Here is a 16,539-nt window from a genome sequence, read left to right as displayed (position 1 = left end):
TCAAATGGGGTGAATAGAAACACATTTTTGGCTATATGAGACTATAAGTCTGGTAATGTTAAAGATTTCGCGTATCAGATTATTCCAAAAGAAAGGTCTTAATATGCTAATGAATTTCAGTAAACGTCATATTAATTTATCAACTCCACTTTTCTTCACCTTGATTTTTCTTAATGTTTCTATTCACCCCTACCCATGGGGTGAATAGAAACAATTACTTTATTTTCATTGTTGTTTCTTTTATACTATTGGAAAGGTAAAAAAGAAACAGCGTATTTGTTGAAACGAACTATTTATTTGATACCTGCAAGATATTAGTTCAATAGGACCAGTATTACATAAGTTACAAACTTATAAAACAATACAATGCACAATATAGGTATAAACGACCATATAGTTTTTATGATATTTGAATAAGATTTAAACCACTGAAATCATCAGGGAAACTTATCATGAGTTGAGTTGATTTTGAGGTTTACGTCCCGTTCAGCAGCGAGGCTATATGAGACGTGGACCTACTGATTAACGTAGAATCAGAACTATATGAGCTCCCGCCGGGAATCGAACCCGGGTCTCCCACGCCAAAGGCGCGTACGCTAACCGCTTAGCCACGAAGGGGCCCGAAAGTTATCATATACTTAAAGCGTGCTGACGAACTCCTAATAAAACCCAACAGTTTCGTTCTGAAAATTTCATTGTTTATGTGCTCTCTTATAAAACACTCCCACATATGCATCATGTTCCCATTTTCGCACTTGGGTGCTGAATAGTCTCATCGAATTTTAGCTTCTCATTTTACCACAGGAAAATCACCAGCTTTAGAAAACCATAATCTAGTTCGTGATCGTCTGGAATGTTGTCTTCTGGAGTGTTGTCTTTCTCCTCTTCCGACAATACAAATGTAGGTTGAGTTTCGTTGTGATTTGATGAAAATGTATCATTTTCAGAAAACAAACCAAAACTCTTACCAGAAACATCTATTCGTACTCTCTTCTTCCCTTATTTAATTTTTTCATCTTCTCTCATGCTCCTGAGAAGATCCATAAGGGAACGGTTTACAGTCTGAGATGACTTTTGCTGTTCTGTTTCTTCTCGTTCATTATCTTTTTTTGGCAACATCCTCAGTATTTGGTCTCGACAAAGGGGAAAAATTCCACACTTTTCAAATCCAGCCCTGATATTTTCCTCCTTCAGTTTCACACTTTTTTTTTTTCAGAAGACTTGGAAATTTGTTCTTAGAGATGGTTGATACATTCCTATCAGGTTCTTTTTTCTGCTCCTCAAGAATTTTCCACTCCTTGAGGAATTTCAAGAATTTCCCAAGAAGTGTTTCTATTCACCCCACTAATTAAAAATCATAACAATAACCCAGTAAAGTTAAATTTTGATTAAAAATAATTTACAAAAGGAAAACTTTTACTATGAACGTCAGTAAATGAAACAACAAACTACAAAATAGGCATATGTTCAAATGCAACAAATATGAAAATGTCATACTTACCAAGAAAGTTTAAGGAGCGCTAAAATACCGTGTAAGATTTCAGTAACACATTAATGCTACTGCCGTCTACCTCAGTGTTCCCAACTCAGTAAAACATTTTGTCTCTGCTCTGGACACTTTAGCCGTATAAGACTATGTTAAGAAATTTCAGTTTTCTTGATTAATTTATCGTCCAGATAAATCCAAAACTAATCTGGGAGTTTTGTTTCTATTCACCCCCATGTTTCTATTCACCCCATTTGACGGTATTGTACATTTCAATTGAATAACCCTAAGCCTTCAATCTACTTATGAATGATGTATCTAATTAACTACTTACACCAAAGATAAGCCGTACGACTTTTCCAGAAATGATAAATCTTAACGGAACAGTAGTTGTATGTATTTTTGGTAAGCAATAAACTAGAGTTAGTGATATATATGTAACCTTTTCACCATCTTATTACCAAAGACTCTTCTATAATAGTGTTTACATACAAGAAGTTAACAGTTATAGAGGAGTCTTGGTTAATAACTATAAGATGGAGAAAAGACTATGCACATAGATGCATAATAATAAAAATAATAAATACAGACAGGACAAAGAGGTAAAAAAAGAAAAGAAACTACTGAGGAAAGTGAACGTTCATAAGGATATAAATTCTTGAACATATACACGCAATACTTACGATGAGCATTAACAGTAAGTTTACAAGTTAAGTTACGAATTTATAAACATTTATCAAGTGGAACATTGGAAACCAAATCCATGTATTTAAATACATGATGCTCCACTCGTAAGAGACCCCGGGAAAAGTGTTATAAAAATCTTAATAAAAGAGACGATGAAACCAAATTTGTACGAGACATACCTTTATGGTTGAAAAATGAAGGTACATTACAAGTTACCTTCCCCCACCTGTATACACAGTTCAACATGGCGCTGCATGTTCGTGAATGTTGCTGTCAGAGTGTTGGGAGTGACTGCCAGGATCTCACGGAGGATGTTCTCACGTACCTCGTCGACGTGGCAGCATTGTAAATCTGTGCAATGTGGCAACAATGAAGTTACGCGAGCTGTGTAAGTGGGTCTCATGTTTCAATATAGCTTGGCTTACTATTCGAGGTGTTCCGTGCAACTTGTTTCTTCCGGTGCTGTTTGATTCTGACGCATATCGATATTCTGTGTAAGAACGCGTGTTCCTTATGGAACAGTATTGGATAAGTGGTTCCTTTAAGGCATATCAGCGACTGTTTTTAGAACGTTTCGGTTATCGACGTAAGCATCTAAATACTGCAGTCAAGCTGGAAACATAGGGAACTTTGTTAGATCTGCACGGCGCGGGGGGAAGGGAGCGCAGTTATCGGAAGAAAGTGAGGGTGAGGTAAAATACGGTTCTTGGCGTCACCTACAAAGTCTCTTCGCCGTTTATCGCAGGAATTTGGACTATCGCGTAGCACGTACGTGTTACAGAGCTGCTAAGAAAGCAGACTTGTTTCCCTCAAGCTTATAGTTGTTCATGAACTGATAAAGACTGACCATGGTAAACGCCTAACATACTGCCAAGGCCTGGAATATTGCAGTACACGTGTACAGTAATGAAGCGTGGTTCTACATGTCAGGATACGTGAACTCAGACAACACACATTTATGGAATAGTGACAATCAGCTTGTAGTAATTGAGGAATCCCTTCATTCATAGAAGGTGGGCGTGTTTTGTGCATTATCACAGCAGCGTATCTTTTTTTTTTTTTTTTTTTTTTTTTCACTACTGTCACCAGTGAAGTGTATCAGGTACTGTTTCATGAATTTGTGAACCACTTGGATGATTAGAAACTAACATTTGGCTGGTACCAGCAAGATGAGACAATATACCACACATCTAAACTGAGTGTGGCTGCGGTGCAATATTATTTTCCTTGACAGAATAATTTCCAAGAGATTATGAACTCCAAGGTTACCTGACTTGCTCCCTGATTTTCCTCTGTAGGGGTTACCTTGAAAGTAATGTGTACAGAAACAAACTACGCAGTATCGATGAGTTACGTGAGAACATCCACCGTGAAATCAGGCAGTCACGCTTAATACTCTGGCAGCAACATTCACGGACATATGGTGCCGTGTTGAACTGTGTATACAAGGAGGGGGGAGGTTACATCCAGCACCTCTTGCAATGTACCTTCATTTCTCAACCATAAAGGTATGTTATGTACAAATTTGGTTTCATATCCTCTTTTATTAAGATTTTTGTAACACTTTTCCCGGCGTCCCTTACAAGTGGGACACCCTGTAGAAGACTACTGCAAGTAGAACACATTCGTTATCAAAGGTGAATTCTTGGTATGCGAGTTTTGATTTTCGATAAATCAGAAGGGTTCCCGATTTCAAACTAACTTTTTTTGAATTATAACCAATTTGCATACGTTTGTGCCATTATCACGGATATTCGAATAGTTTTACAAAAGAATCTTTGGTCACCTAATATAGATCTCTCCAATAAACTATTATATAAATTTCTAGTTCTTATTTGTTAAAATTTTATTTACTTATTTATATTTTATTTTGTTTCTCCCCTTACTTCTATGCTCCTTGGTTTAATTCATTAAAAGGCGTTTTTTTTTCTTCTTCTTCTTTCTTCAGTTCGATGTGAAGGCGAAGTAACTGAGCACAATACCCTTTACCTTTACACCCGAGTTAAGTGTGTTTTGAAAGTCTTCGGCGAATTGGAACAAACGGCTAAGAAGTAAGCAAAAACTTTAAGACACTAAAAATCCTCTCTCTGTGTGCAGATCTATATAAAAATCAGTTACTATTTATTTTAAATATACAGTTCAGTTCAAAACTGTCACCCCATTATATTTTCTAAAACAAAAAAAGAAATCTTTTTTAAACTTGTCATATTCTGTTAGAATGTAATTTATTAACAAGCTGTTAAATCTACTGTTTCGCAACGTAAAAGCAAAGTATATAGTAGTTGGAAAGAGAGTGAAAAAGGTGTGATAGAAGTGATTCGAAACAGTATGGGAATAGAAATACGGGGCTAGGATATAGAAAGCACACACACTAGAAGAAAACCAAATATACTGAGGAAATTTAAAAGTTATAAGAAGAAAACAGAAGTATTTAACGCGGAAACAAACTTGACGGGGATAAACATTGTAGTGAGGGAATAGCTCTTGGTAATATCAGACGATTACCAAGGGGAAAAAAAATATGAGCAAGGAAAACACGAAAGTTTGTGGTATTAGTTTTCGATAAACTGAAAATAAACAGAAAAACACAGTCAACACAGAAAATAACAGAAAAACACAAAGTCAACACAAAAAATAACAGTGTTTAGATTCGAAACTAGTGAGAGTATCAGAAGTGACAATAATAACAAAGAAGACAAAGACCAAAGGACACTGAAGAGACTGCTTCGCTCAAGGCTACCTGTAGCAGCTATCGTGCAAAAGACAGAACAAGGATCAATACATGAAAAAATGAACTTTAAGACCACAGTGTAAGGTAGCTATATTGGGAAGCCGTGTGGAAAATTTCAGAGACAGTCATATGTGAACTAACCAAAACTACACAAATTTGGGACGTTAGAGATACTACAGAAGGAGCTTTTCATAGAGAAAAAGAAGCTTGAAAATTTTCCAGAACAAACATATCGTTGGGAGATATCTACTTATTGGCACAAAGTGTTTTTTTTTCGGAAGGTCATATACTGTTGATTGTCTTTTTTTTTCTGTCGCGAAGTGAACTCTTGAGACCTTCGGGCAGGCTGGTCTAGTGGTTAGCGCGCGCGTCTTTGGTGTACGGGGTTTGGGTGGGAAATCCTTGAAATATGAATCATTATGGTGGTTCGGATTCCATCTTAAACTGTAGGTATATTATTGTGCACCACAGTTTAATAAAACGAAATATTTAATTGAAACGGGAAAATGTGTATAAAATAGGCAATGCATGAAGTGGAGGCAGTTTGAATATTTTTTTAGAACTCATAATCCAACAGAAAATTTAGTGTCTTGACTTCTGCAATGCAAATGACCGGCTATGACTTTTAAAACTAGGAAGGTTCACAAAGAATGTGTAAGAATGTTGACACGAAGGAAAAATCATATAAATACTGCCGGATTCTCTTCCGTGTGAGAGAGTACTATTCTGACACCGCGACTCTGTTGGTCAGATTATTCATCGTTAGTAATTTCTAGGCCGTCATTCTCTCAGTCAGAAGTTCCGCTCGTCACCATTATCAAAAAGTAAGTGATCATGTATTGTCTAGTCTAGTCTTAAAAGTCATACCGGTCCTTGAAATGCTCTGAAATTATTTAATTATGTTTCTCATTTTCTGAACATCAGATTATTAAATTCTTGTTCTAAATCATCTCTGTGTTATTGCACTTTATCTCTGAACTTTAATTTCCATGTTTATAGTCAATTCTGAGCTACGTTTTCTACGCCTCCAGACGTGCATTAATTTACATTACTTCTTGGAGGGACTGGGTGGATGTCAAGGCCATTTAGTAATTTCATATACGAGAATGGTTTGGGGTTCGCATCCCAGACAAAGGCCTCAGTTTGATATGCCTCCGGGAGGTTTCTAACTGCCTTTTGCGTCCCATAAACGGTCACGTTGAAGGTAGATTGCAAGCCTATTTGAGTGTTTAGTAATGTCTCATATGGCCTCGGGACGCTAAACTTCAATCAAACAATTAAATAAAGTGTTAATTTTCTTAGATATAAACGATGGATTGTTCCAGATATAAACGATGTTGACAGATTACGTTGTGATTAAACTTAGTTTGATGTTTGATATTTATAGGGAGAGCAAAGAGGTTCTATATTTTGAAAATGTGCTAAATTCAAAAGAATTTACATACAAAAAAAAAAAAAAAAAAAAGTTAAATAAATTGTTTGATGAGAATTGATCCTTAGTTACGGAATACGCTTTAAAGGTTTGTGATGGTTTACTAATCTCTATTACGGATACAACTGTTTTCAAGTGAATATTACCAATATTCCTTATACATATTGCAAGTGTACCAGATACATGAATGTGAAAAATACTTTGCGCAACATTCTTCACGTATTGAATAGGATAGTACTAATTAATTCAAGTATGAACATTATAAAAACAGCTCCGGGTGTCCCAACGAAATTAAGTACTCTTCAATAAGAAACATACTACGAAATCAAATTTTTCAGTCAATATCGAGAAGCACCTTTCTACATAAACACTACACTCGAAAACATATAACCTTAGATTTAAAATAATAGTTATAAATTAATAAAATAAAATAAATATATAAGAAAACATTGAATTACCTCATTTCGTTTCCTTTTAGCACGTATTTCGACTGATATCTTGGATAAACAGATGAGGCCACTCCGAAGTTCTCATTGCACGTATTTACATCTCGCTCTTCTTCTGGCCGTACGAAAGACGGCAGGGGACATTCATCACTGTTAGCATTCGGCGAAATTCTTCTCGTTTGGCTAGTTCTAGTGAAGTTCTCAGTATGCCTTTCTACAGTAACAGTTGCCTGATGACCACCAATAGTAGAACAGGCTACAACCTCTTTCTTGAATTTCTCTTGCGATGAACGAATACTCATTGCCCAGTTACACTATCACTTCACAATTCTTCAGCTTTTATTGTCACAATAACCGGAAGCTGTTCATCATAGCACCTACAATATAGAAAATAAACCGTTATCCGAGCAATGTAAAAGTGAAAGAATTTGAAATTTTTAGCAACTACCTAGATATTTACTACATCTACTAGGGCTTACTCGCACATTTTTTCCAGAGGAAAAGATATTAACCCAGTGTTATGAGGCAATTAGGAAGCTATTTAGATTAAGAGTAGTGCGCGGTAGCAAGTCAGAAATAATGAAATTAGAGTTGACTACTGATCACGCATCACTCAGTGGAACATATAACCTCTGGTAAATCGTATCCCTTCGCAGGCTATAATGCCAAGGAATTCGCTTCGTCTCATTCTCTCAGTAAAATTCTCTTTATAAATTTTACATTATTTTATACGAACTTTGGAATTTTCAGCTTGCATGTTGAATTATTTTAAATGTAAATTAATATCAGGTATTACTTAAGAGCCCTTTAGCCTCTATATAACGACGAGAAGTAACGCTAACAGATAAATTTAGGCATACAAAAGACTATGGTATAATAGTGTTACTACAATCTATAATGTTTTGAGATGTCTCAGGTCATAATTAAAAAGTGAAAGTCTCTTTTCTCTCTAACATTATCACTTGAATAGCATTAAGGCTGGAGCACAGACATACTTCTTGCCGGCTTATAGTAATTACAGGGTGTATATATACGCCCTCCGGGGCCTCCTCCAGTCGCTATGGGGAATTAAAATTCACTATGTGGCAACATCGCATATTAATTTAGAACCGTTAGCATTGCACTACAAATCCATCAAACAGCTACATCAATTGTTAAGGTAATAAGTGGTGCTAGTGCCAACGTCTATGGTCTTTAACTGTCATCTGACAAGAATTATTTGATGGATTGGTAGATCTACTCTATGGTTCCCTATCTGCGACGCGGAGCAGGGCGTTTGGGCGCGGCCATTTGGGCGCAAAGCCGTATATCTCAATAGGCTAATCTACTTAAATGGGTTAGAATGTATTTCATACCTGGAACTCGGATGTCTAGGCACTAAAAGCCTTGAAAATAAGCACTAATATCACAAAGATAAACAAATAACTGCACAACTTAAAATATTCAGAAAAGTGAAATTTTATCCCAATTTTCTTTAAAAGGCTACCTTCAAAAACTCTAAATTTTCGTTACATTATAGTACGTCCGATGGTAAACAGTCACTGAAAGTCTCAGCTGCATTAAATGCTTGTTTTAGTTTTTGTAAATTTTTGTATAACGCAGAAAGAAAAGAAAAATCGGGTCTTATTATTTTGTTTCTAGAATAATATATCCTAATTTCAGGAAAACCGGAGATCATGATCTGCAGATTTTTTTTTTTTTTTTTCCAGCATGAACCTGTATTGGGCTAAAATAAAATTCGCTGTAGGCATCCTATGACGACCCAAAATAAACTTCTGTGAAGTTAACTTTATATCATCTCTAACATAAAGGAATAGGCATTTTAAATATTCATAACTTCATAGCTATTCATAACACTGTATTGCTGCTTATTACTATACGTATTTCCAACAGAGATAATTGGAAAGGAAACAACAGTGAAATATAATTTAGATATTGAATAATTAGTTTTGTCTTATGTTACACTTATCATGACATCATTCCACGACGGAATAATGGGCCAAACCCCGCAAGTATTCTACAATGTCAATAGTTTCAAAATTCTGTACAATGCGGCGGATACTTTCATCTGCCTGTATATATTTTCTTCTCTTCTTGGGCGACTCTTCTCCTCGAAGCATTTCCTCGTACACAAAGTCCAACTTCTTTTGTGCGCTCTTAAGTGCATCAAAAAAAGCGCCAAATCGACGGATGGCCCATTTGAAGCTCCGATTGCAGTCCACGATGAGCTGTTTCGGCGTGGTGTTCGTTCTTGACTATGGTCATTGACAGCGGCGCAAATCTGTTTTCAACGGGGACGGGTAAGACCGTTTCCATATATATAATCTTCCCATATATATATAAGCGATGTTCAAAATGTTTATGAAGAAAAACAATGCTGTAGAGGATCAGGGAGGAGCAGAGCTGTCTTCAACATTAGGAGGTGGGCAGATTTGAAGCTTATTCTGAGGGGGATATCAATTTCATCTCACTTTCCTTTGTGGCAATCGAGCACAAATCATCACATTTCTCCCCCCCCCAAAAAAAAACACATTTCAAATCCGATTATTGTGGGGACAGTTCCCCCAGTTCCAATATTGGAGGGGACAGGTCCCCCTCATACCCCCCGGGATTTGCGCTAGTGGTCATTGAGAATTCTGTCGTACAGATTCCACACCCTTATTGGAAATAATGCTGTTCTTCTTGGACCATGCGTTTTAATAATTTATTACTGAAAATGAAAATGCAAAAATGAAGATATGTACAGTATTGTAATCATTTTAAGATACATTTTATAATGTCTGACTCAAAAAATCAAACACACAGTGCAGTATGAATATATAGTCACATCTTTAAAATAACTAAACATTAATGAAAAGGTGCGCTTTTTTTACACAAATTACATTTTTTTATTACATATGCCTTATTTTATTAAAAAGAAATATTCTTTTAAAATTAAGCCACATAGTACAGAATACGGATATGGCGACCCGGATAGTCGATAGTCTGCTCTAGTTCCTTCCTATTTCTTTTCAACTGGTAGAGACAAGTTGTGCATGACATGCAGAAACTTTGCTGTGTTGAAGAAGTTAATTTTAAATTTTTGCAAAATTATTTGTAAAAGTGTTTCGAAATTTCCAGTGCCTAAATATCCCGGCTCTAGTTATGAAATTTACTATGACATATATAGGTAGGTAAACCTATTTTGATAAAACGTTTTGCGCCCAAACGGCCGCGCCTAAATGTCATGGACCCTCTGCGACGTTACCACATAGTGCAATTCGCATCTCCAGACGAGGACCCGAAAGGTACCCAATACATATATATTGGTTTACTTTGACTTGTACAATAGTGCTCTGTGGTCCGTGAGCGCCATTTTTAGAACACCCGACATATATGGCAAATGGTAAGAAGAAGGAGTGTTTTTTGACAACAAATTTTAATAACAATAATTCAAGGAATATTTTCTCTAAAATGGAGGAAACTAATAAAAAACAACCATTACGAAGATTACGATTTTAACACGATTCTGACCTTTATATGCTCTTGTGGTTTGATGATCAACAAGATTACAATTGATCACTGAAAAGCAGCATCGAATCGCCGTTCACCATTTGAATGCCTACATATGCACAATTTTAACATTATCAATTGTCTGGTTACTTTGCAGGTAATATAAGTTAATGCAATGGTTGAAATACTTAATACTTTGCAGTTATGAATTACTCTTTGAATCATAATCTCTCATTAATCGTGACTGTAGTTCGATCTGGGACTTGCTTATGTTTTTATGAAAAACTGCCATTATGAAGAACGATCTAACTATAAAAGTGAGATCTAACCCGGTACTCAGGCTTGTGTCAGAGTAGTCTGAGCCTGTAACCATACAGTTCGAGAACGAGTGTAGCCATGCGGTTCTAGGGGATTCCTGTGTAATTTGATCTCTTAGAGTAATGAGGAATTTGTTGTTAGACAAACACTGTAGTACTTCTAAATGATTTTATAACGCATTTCTTTCCTTCTGTGCCTACCACCCAAAAAACTGAACGAGTTAATTATCTTTTTATTTATTTAACTCTATCACTCTTTCAGTTGTTATATTATTTGTTTAAATTCCTCTTTCTTTCCTTCTGAAAGGCATAACGGACGAGAATTAAACTAAGGCTTCACTTTAGATCACACATTAAATATATACCAAATATAATTCTTAAATACTTCCTTTCCATTTAAAAGTTCACACTTTAGTTTCAGAAATTATGACGCAAAGAAAATAAACGTAAATTACGCACCACGAAAGCTGCATCAAGCATGAGAATTTTGAAAACTGCATATTCATATCTATTTACCCATAGTTATTAAAATAATGGAAATATTTATGTACTTCGAAACGTAATCTTAGGAGAGAAGCATTGAAAAAAATGAAATGAAAAGAAATCTTCAAGTTTTACGTCCCACGTTTATGCCGGTTAGGCTAAAGGAGACGGTTTAGATGAGAAATGAATGAAATGGTGGAATGAAGAAAGTGGGAGGAAACGAGAGAACCCCGAGAAAACCCACGAATATGGTATTTAATTGTGTTAGATGCAAGGAACATCCTTGGTTGGATGTATGCGATGATGTTCAGATACGTGTGTTCAATACGCCAGGTATTGTTAGTGCAAAATGACATACCTCCCCGATTTTCTAAGAGGGTGAATTGTATGTGGTTAGTTGGAATATGTCTAAGACTATCAATGTATTAAAATATATTGAGAGAAACAGTGTCCAGAGGGATGATGACATACAGGACTAGTGGCAAGAAGACACGGTCAAAGAAGAAGAAGAATGGTGAGCAGAAACCAGGGAACACTGAACAGGAGTTTTATAAAGAACCGTACAGCAACTGCGGCACAATCAGAATCCGATCGGTCTCGTCGGATCTGCACAACTTGAATATCCGCATCAAATTCCGATTTTGAAAGTTCTGATCACTGCCGCCAACAAGGCAGCTCGATAAAGATGGTGTTGAGAATATAAAACACGATCGCTAACGTTTGGGTGAGAGTGCAGTTTAAGTAATAATTTTTCTTACTCTCTCCAATAACACGCCGAGTTTATGTGTAGCGGACGATCACAGAAGCGCATGCTCCGGACCTGAATATATAGCGGCGGTTCCGTGCTGGTGTTGGCTGCAAATTTATGATATTCCGTTGATCCTATTATTAGTCATGCCACTGACTAATTATGTTGACATTTTAGGTGTCTATATGTATCCTAGATCAATGCTTCGCGAAGATGTTTCTGGGGGTATATAATCCTACAATAAGCATATTTCCTATCATAGTTGGAGATCTTTTTCTTTCCAATGGTTTCTATGCGTTAACATAAATAAAAATGAATAGCACAGAAATTGTTTGAATCCAGAATCAGCTCTGATTCTCGCACTCTCGAAGATTCGACCATTCATTTTATTTTAGAGACCTAAAATGACAGAAACTATCATATTAGCATAATTAATTTTTGTATATGTAGAAGGGAAGGGATTACATATGGAATCATTCCACTGTCAATCATACATTTTAGATTCCTTTGCATCTCAACAAAGGGTCTTTCCTAGTAAGATAGTGAAATCGGCCCTTGATCCAAATTGGGTCGCTATTAACCCAAAAGGTTACCCTTGACCTAAAACTTCCTCCAAAAAAAATTGACCCCCTACCACCTCCCCTTACCGAATTATTGTATCATACATGCTCAAGATTGAATATTTTTTAAATTTTGGTGGGGGTGGTCGAAAAATTTGCAATGTGCAGTTACACACACCTCGCGTCGGCTCCTGGTATCTTCACTGGCTACACACACAGTGGCGCTCTCTACCGCGAGCTGTGTAACTTTGTTGTACAAGAGTCGGTTGCAGTGAAAGCACTGTTACGGAGATATATTTGGTGTTTCTACTCCGAAATGGACACAATCGAAGCAGCCGAAGAACGACAGAAGCGGAAGGGACACAAGAGAAATGAAAATTGTGAACTTTGGCAAAGGATTGTTTGAAGGGGCCCTCACCTTGTGGGCCCTAAAATGGTGGGAAAACAGTGCGAAAAACACGTGTTTTCAGTTTTATTTCTTTTTGACAATATTGCCATCACTTTCAGGCGCCGAAAAAATATATATTGTACCTAAGGGTATAAATCAGCGACGTGTCCCCCCTCCTCCAAAATTTTTTCTACCATTTTTGAAATTTTTAAAACAAAAAAAAATAAAATAAAATAAAATAAAATAAAATAAAATAAGGTTTTTTTTTTTTGTCAAGGATAACAGCGACCCAATTTGGATCAAGGGCCGATTTCACTATCTTACTAGGAAAGACCCTTTATTATTGTGGTAAACCGAATGTCTCTTTCTTTTTCTTTTTACAACTGATAACAAGAAAAATCAGGGAGGATAAGAATGTTTCTCGTTCCCTACTTTCTTCGTTACGTTCTTATTAATGATGTAATTGACAATTTCGTAAAAGATAGCCAAAGCACTCTCAGGATCATCAATCATCTTTATTTCATCCCAATCTCCATTTCTTAAAGAGCAGAAGTATAAATATTAGCTAAATCAACTTTACTATAATTAAGCATTATTACTTGATTCGGTTTTATATTGATCAATTTTTCTGTTAATATGACTTGCAAAGTAAAGATAGATAATGATCATCGTCTTTTATAATGGGCACATGCTTTTAGTGACACTAAATATTTAGACCTAATTAATATAGTCCTTTCGTATTTATTATTAATATTATTTAACTATTTCAAATTACAAAAAGAGTTGAGATGATTTTGAGTTTAACGTCCCTTTCAGCAGCGAGGCTATATGAGACAGGATCTACTGATTAACGTGGAATCCGAATAACGAGCTCCCGCCGCGAATCGAACTCGGGGTCTCCCACGCTAAAGGCGCGTATGTTAACCACTTAGCCACGAAGGAGCACGAAATCACAAGAATATAGGAAGTTCGCAAGAGCAACACAAGTACTACCGTTTTGCACTAGATCAGAATTATTATCTTTAACTCCAGGAAGATTAAAATCGCCCACAATCAATACTTAATAATGACTGGTAATTACAAAATTTTTCTGAACCACCGTTTAGCTGCTTCAACACACGCTTTAAGATTCTGTTTTCATAATATTTTGGTCGTCTCTATGACCGTGATTCCATGCATGTACGATGTGAGTCAAGACTATCACTATAACTCCATTCAAAATAATGATCATTATCCTGTAAATAGAAAAAAATGAAATCTTTAAGTTTTACGTCCCACGGTTATGCCGGTTAGGCTAAAGGAGACGGTGATGATGAGTAATGAATGAAATGGTGGAATGAAGAAAGTGGGAGGAAACGGGAGAACCCCGAGAAAACCCACGCACACGGTGTTTGTCCACCACAAAGTTCACTCCTGTAAATAGAAAACAGTCCCCGAAAACACAACGATCACTATCATCACAAGAAGTTTGTTCTGTATCGTTCTGGAAACAGTTCTATTGGGAATGGAAATGTCTTCGATCCGCTTATAGTAAATGCTTGGGGAGGCTTTTCGTCCACCATATATCAAGGACCTGCTTAATCTAGTTAGCTCAGTTCAAAACATCTACAGCATGTAAACTATAAGTGTCATTCTAAGCCTTACGCCATTCTAATTACAGACATAAGCTCTAAGGCGCAGTCCTCTAAATATCTCTCAACCTGCATCACGAACGCCATTCTTTGTAATATTCAACTTCCATTATATTTTGGCCATCTTTGTGACCATGATCGCATATATATGCGTGTGGGTAGAAGCTATCACTTTCATTCCACCTCGCGGTGCAAGGTGAGAGTTATTAGGTCATTCTCTCTCAAATAAAGTGAAAATTACCAGATAGGATAAACACGCAAATTTGATGATGCACAAAAGCTTCGTTTGGTTCAGGTAACTCATTCTTATATGAATCTTTCAAATAGCATAACGATTCTTCTACAGTTCACTCCTATAATAGGCCCTACCTTCTACTCTGAGTATCCTTTATTAAATACAAATACTGTTGAGAGTTTTTGACAAAATTAGTAACTAATCGTTGTATTTTCCGTATTTATCTCCCCTCACTTCCTTATTTTCACTTTTACTTCGGTGTTTCTTTAGTAAGGCTGACAACACCATTTCGCAAGTTTCTTCAGAATGATCATTTTCACAAGTTCAATCAAGTCCGGGGATAAAACTGTTCCTTCCAAACAGTATTCATTTATGAAAGACAAAATGATGTTTATAATCCAATGATTATGCATTGTTGGTTAAAGAAGATGAATGTTAAATGCAAGTGAATATAGATGGAATAACATAGAAATTCCGGAAATTTTACGTCCTTTTACGGGGAAGGAAATAAAAATGACCAGATAGGAACAGGGGTTTTCGTTCACAAACGAATATTATCAACAATTAAACGGGTTGAATTTGTCACTGACAGATTTTCTTTCATTACTCTTAAGGGACGGTAGTGTGATTTCATTGTTCTAAATGTACATGCTCCAACTGAAGATAAGGGTGACGATATAAAAGATAGTTTTTACGAAGAAGTGGAACGGATATTTGACCAACTCCCGCGATAACATGTAAAATTTCTTTTAGGGGATTTCAATGCGAAGGTAGGACGAGAGGATATTTTCAAACCGATAATAGGGAACGAAAGTTTGCATAAGGAAAGTAATGACAACGGTGTTAGACTCGTGAACTTTGCAACATCTAAAAACCTAATTGTGAAGAGTACAAAATTCCCACATCGCGACGTTCATAAATACACTTGGACATCAGCAGACGGGAAAACACATAATCAAATTGATCACGCTTTAGTAGATAGAAGAAGGCAATCTAGCATAATTGATGTCCGGTGGTTTAGAGGGGCTGATTGTGATACTGATCACTACCTGGTAGTAGCGATAATACGAGAGAGATTATCGTTGAATAAAGGTAATATTCAATGTCCGAAAACGGAGAGATTCAATTTAAAGAAATTAGAACAGACCCAGGTAAGAGAGGAATATAAGATTGAAGTTTCGAATAGATTCTCGGTTTTAGACACGGAGTGCACTAGTGTTGAGGATACTTGGATTGAAAATAGAGGTAGCATTAAAAGTTAACCAATAGAAAAATTAGGACACGCGGAAATACGCAGGAACGAACCATGGTTCGACCAGGAATGCCAGAATCTAGCAGAGAAGAGAAAACAGGCAAAATTACGCTGGCTACAAAATCCGAATGAAATAACTACACAAAATTTCGCAGATATCAGGCGGGAAACTTCCAAAACTTTTAGAACAAAGAAACGCGATTTTCTGAAAGCTAAAATTAAGGAACTCGAAGATAATAGTAAAAATAAAAATATTCGGGACATGTATAAGGGGGTCAGCGAATTTAAGAAAGGCTATCAACCTCGTGCTTATATATTAAAGAAAGCTAACGGAACAGTTCTCACTGATACAGATAGCCTCTTAAATAGATGAAAAGATTTCTTTGACGATTTGTTAAACACGCAGCCATAAACTAATGTGCGTGGAGAAAAGGAGATACACACCGCAGAACCGTATATTCCAGAACCCAACCGCATATAAGTAGAAATCGCTACAAATCTCCGGGTGTAGATGAAATTCCGGCTGAGTTAATTTTATTGGAAAGTGGGCGAAAAATTGTGGAACAAGATACACAAACTCATTCTCGTTATCTGGAACAAGGAAGAATTGCCACAAAAGTGGAAAGAATCAATCACTGTTCCAATTCACAA

General features: G+C 36.4%; 1 protein-coding gene across 3 annotated transcripts in view; it reads right to left on the bottom strand.

Moving 5' to 3' along the window:
* Window positions 1–16,539, bottom strand: part of LOC145694924 (uncharacterized) — a 47,565-nt gene that overhangs the window by 26,796 nt on the left and 4,230 nt on the right. For all 3 annotated transcript variants that reach the window (XM_081771694.1, XM_081771695.1, XM_081771696.1), the window contains exon 2: window positions 6,795–7,159. In XM_081771694.1, the coding sequence (XP_081627820.1) occupies window positions 6,795–7,084 (290 nt within the window). In that variant the 5' untranslated portion in view covers window positions 7,085–7,159. The remainder of the gene's footprint in view (window positions 1–6,794; window positions 7,160–16,539) is intronic.

The sequence above is a fragment of the Thermobia domestica genome, chromosome 9 (assembly GCF_964235325.1).
Source record: "Thermobia domestica chromosome 9, izTheDome1.hap1.1, whole genome shotgun sequence".
In the NCBI taxonomy this organism is placed as follows: domain Eukaryota; kingdom Metazoa; phylum Arthropoda; class Insecta; order Zygentoma; family Lepismatidae; genus Thermobia; species Thermobia domestica.
Note: the sequence above shows the minus strand (reverse complement) of the source record. Positions and strands in the feature narration are given on the sequence as shown.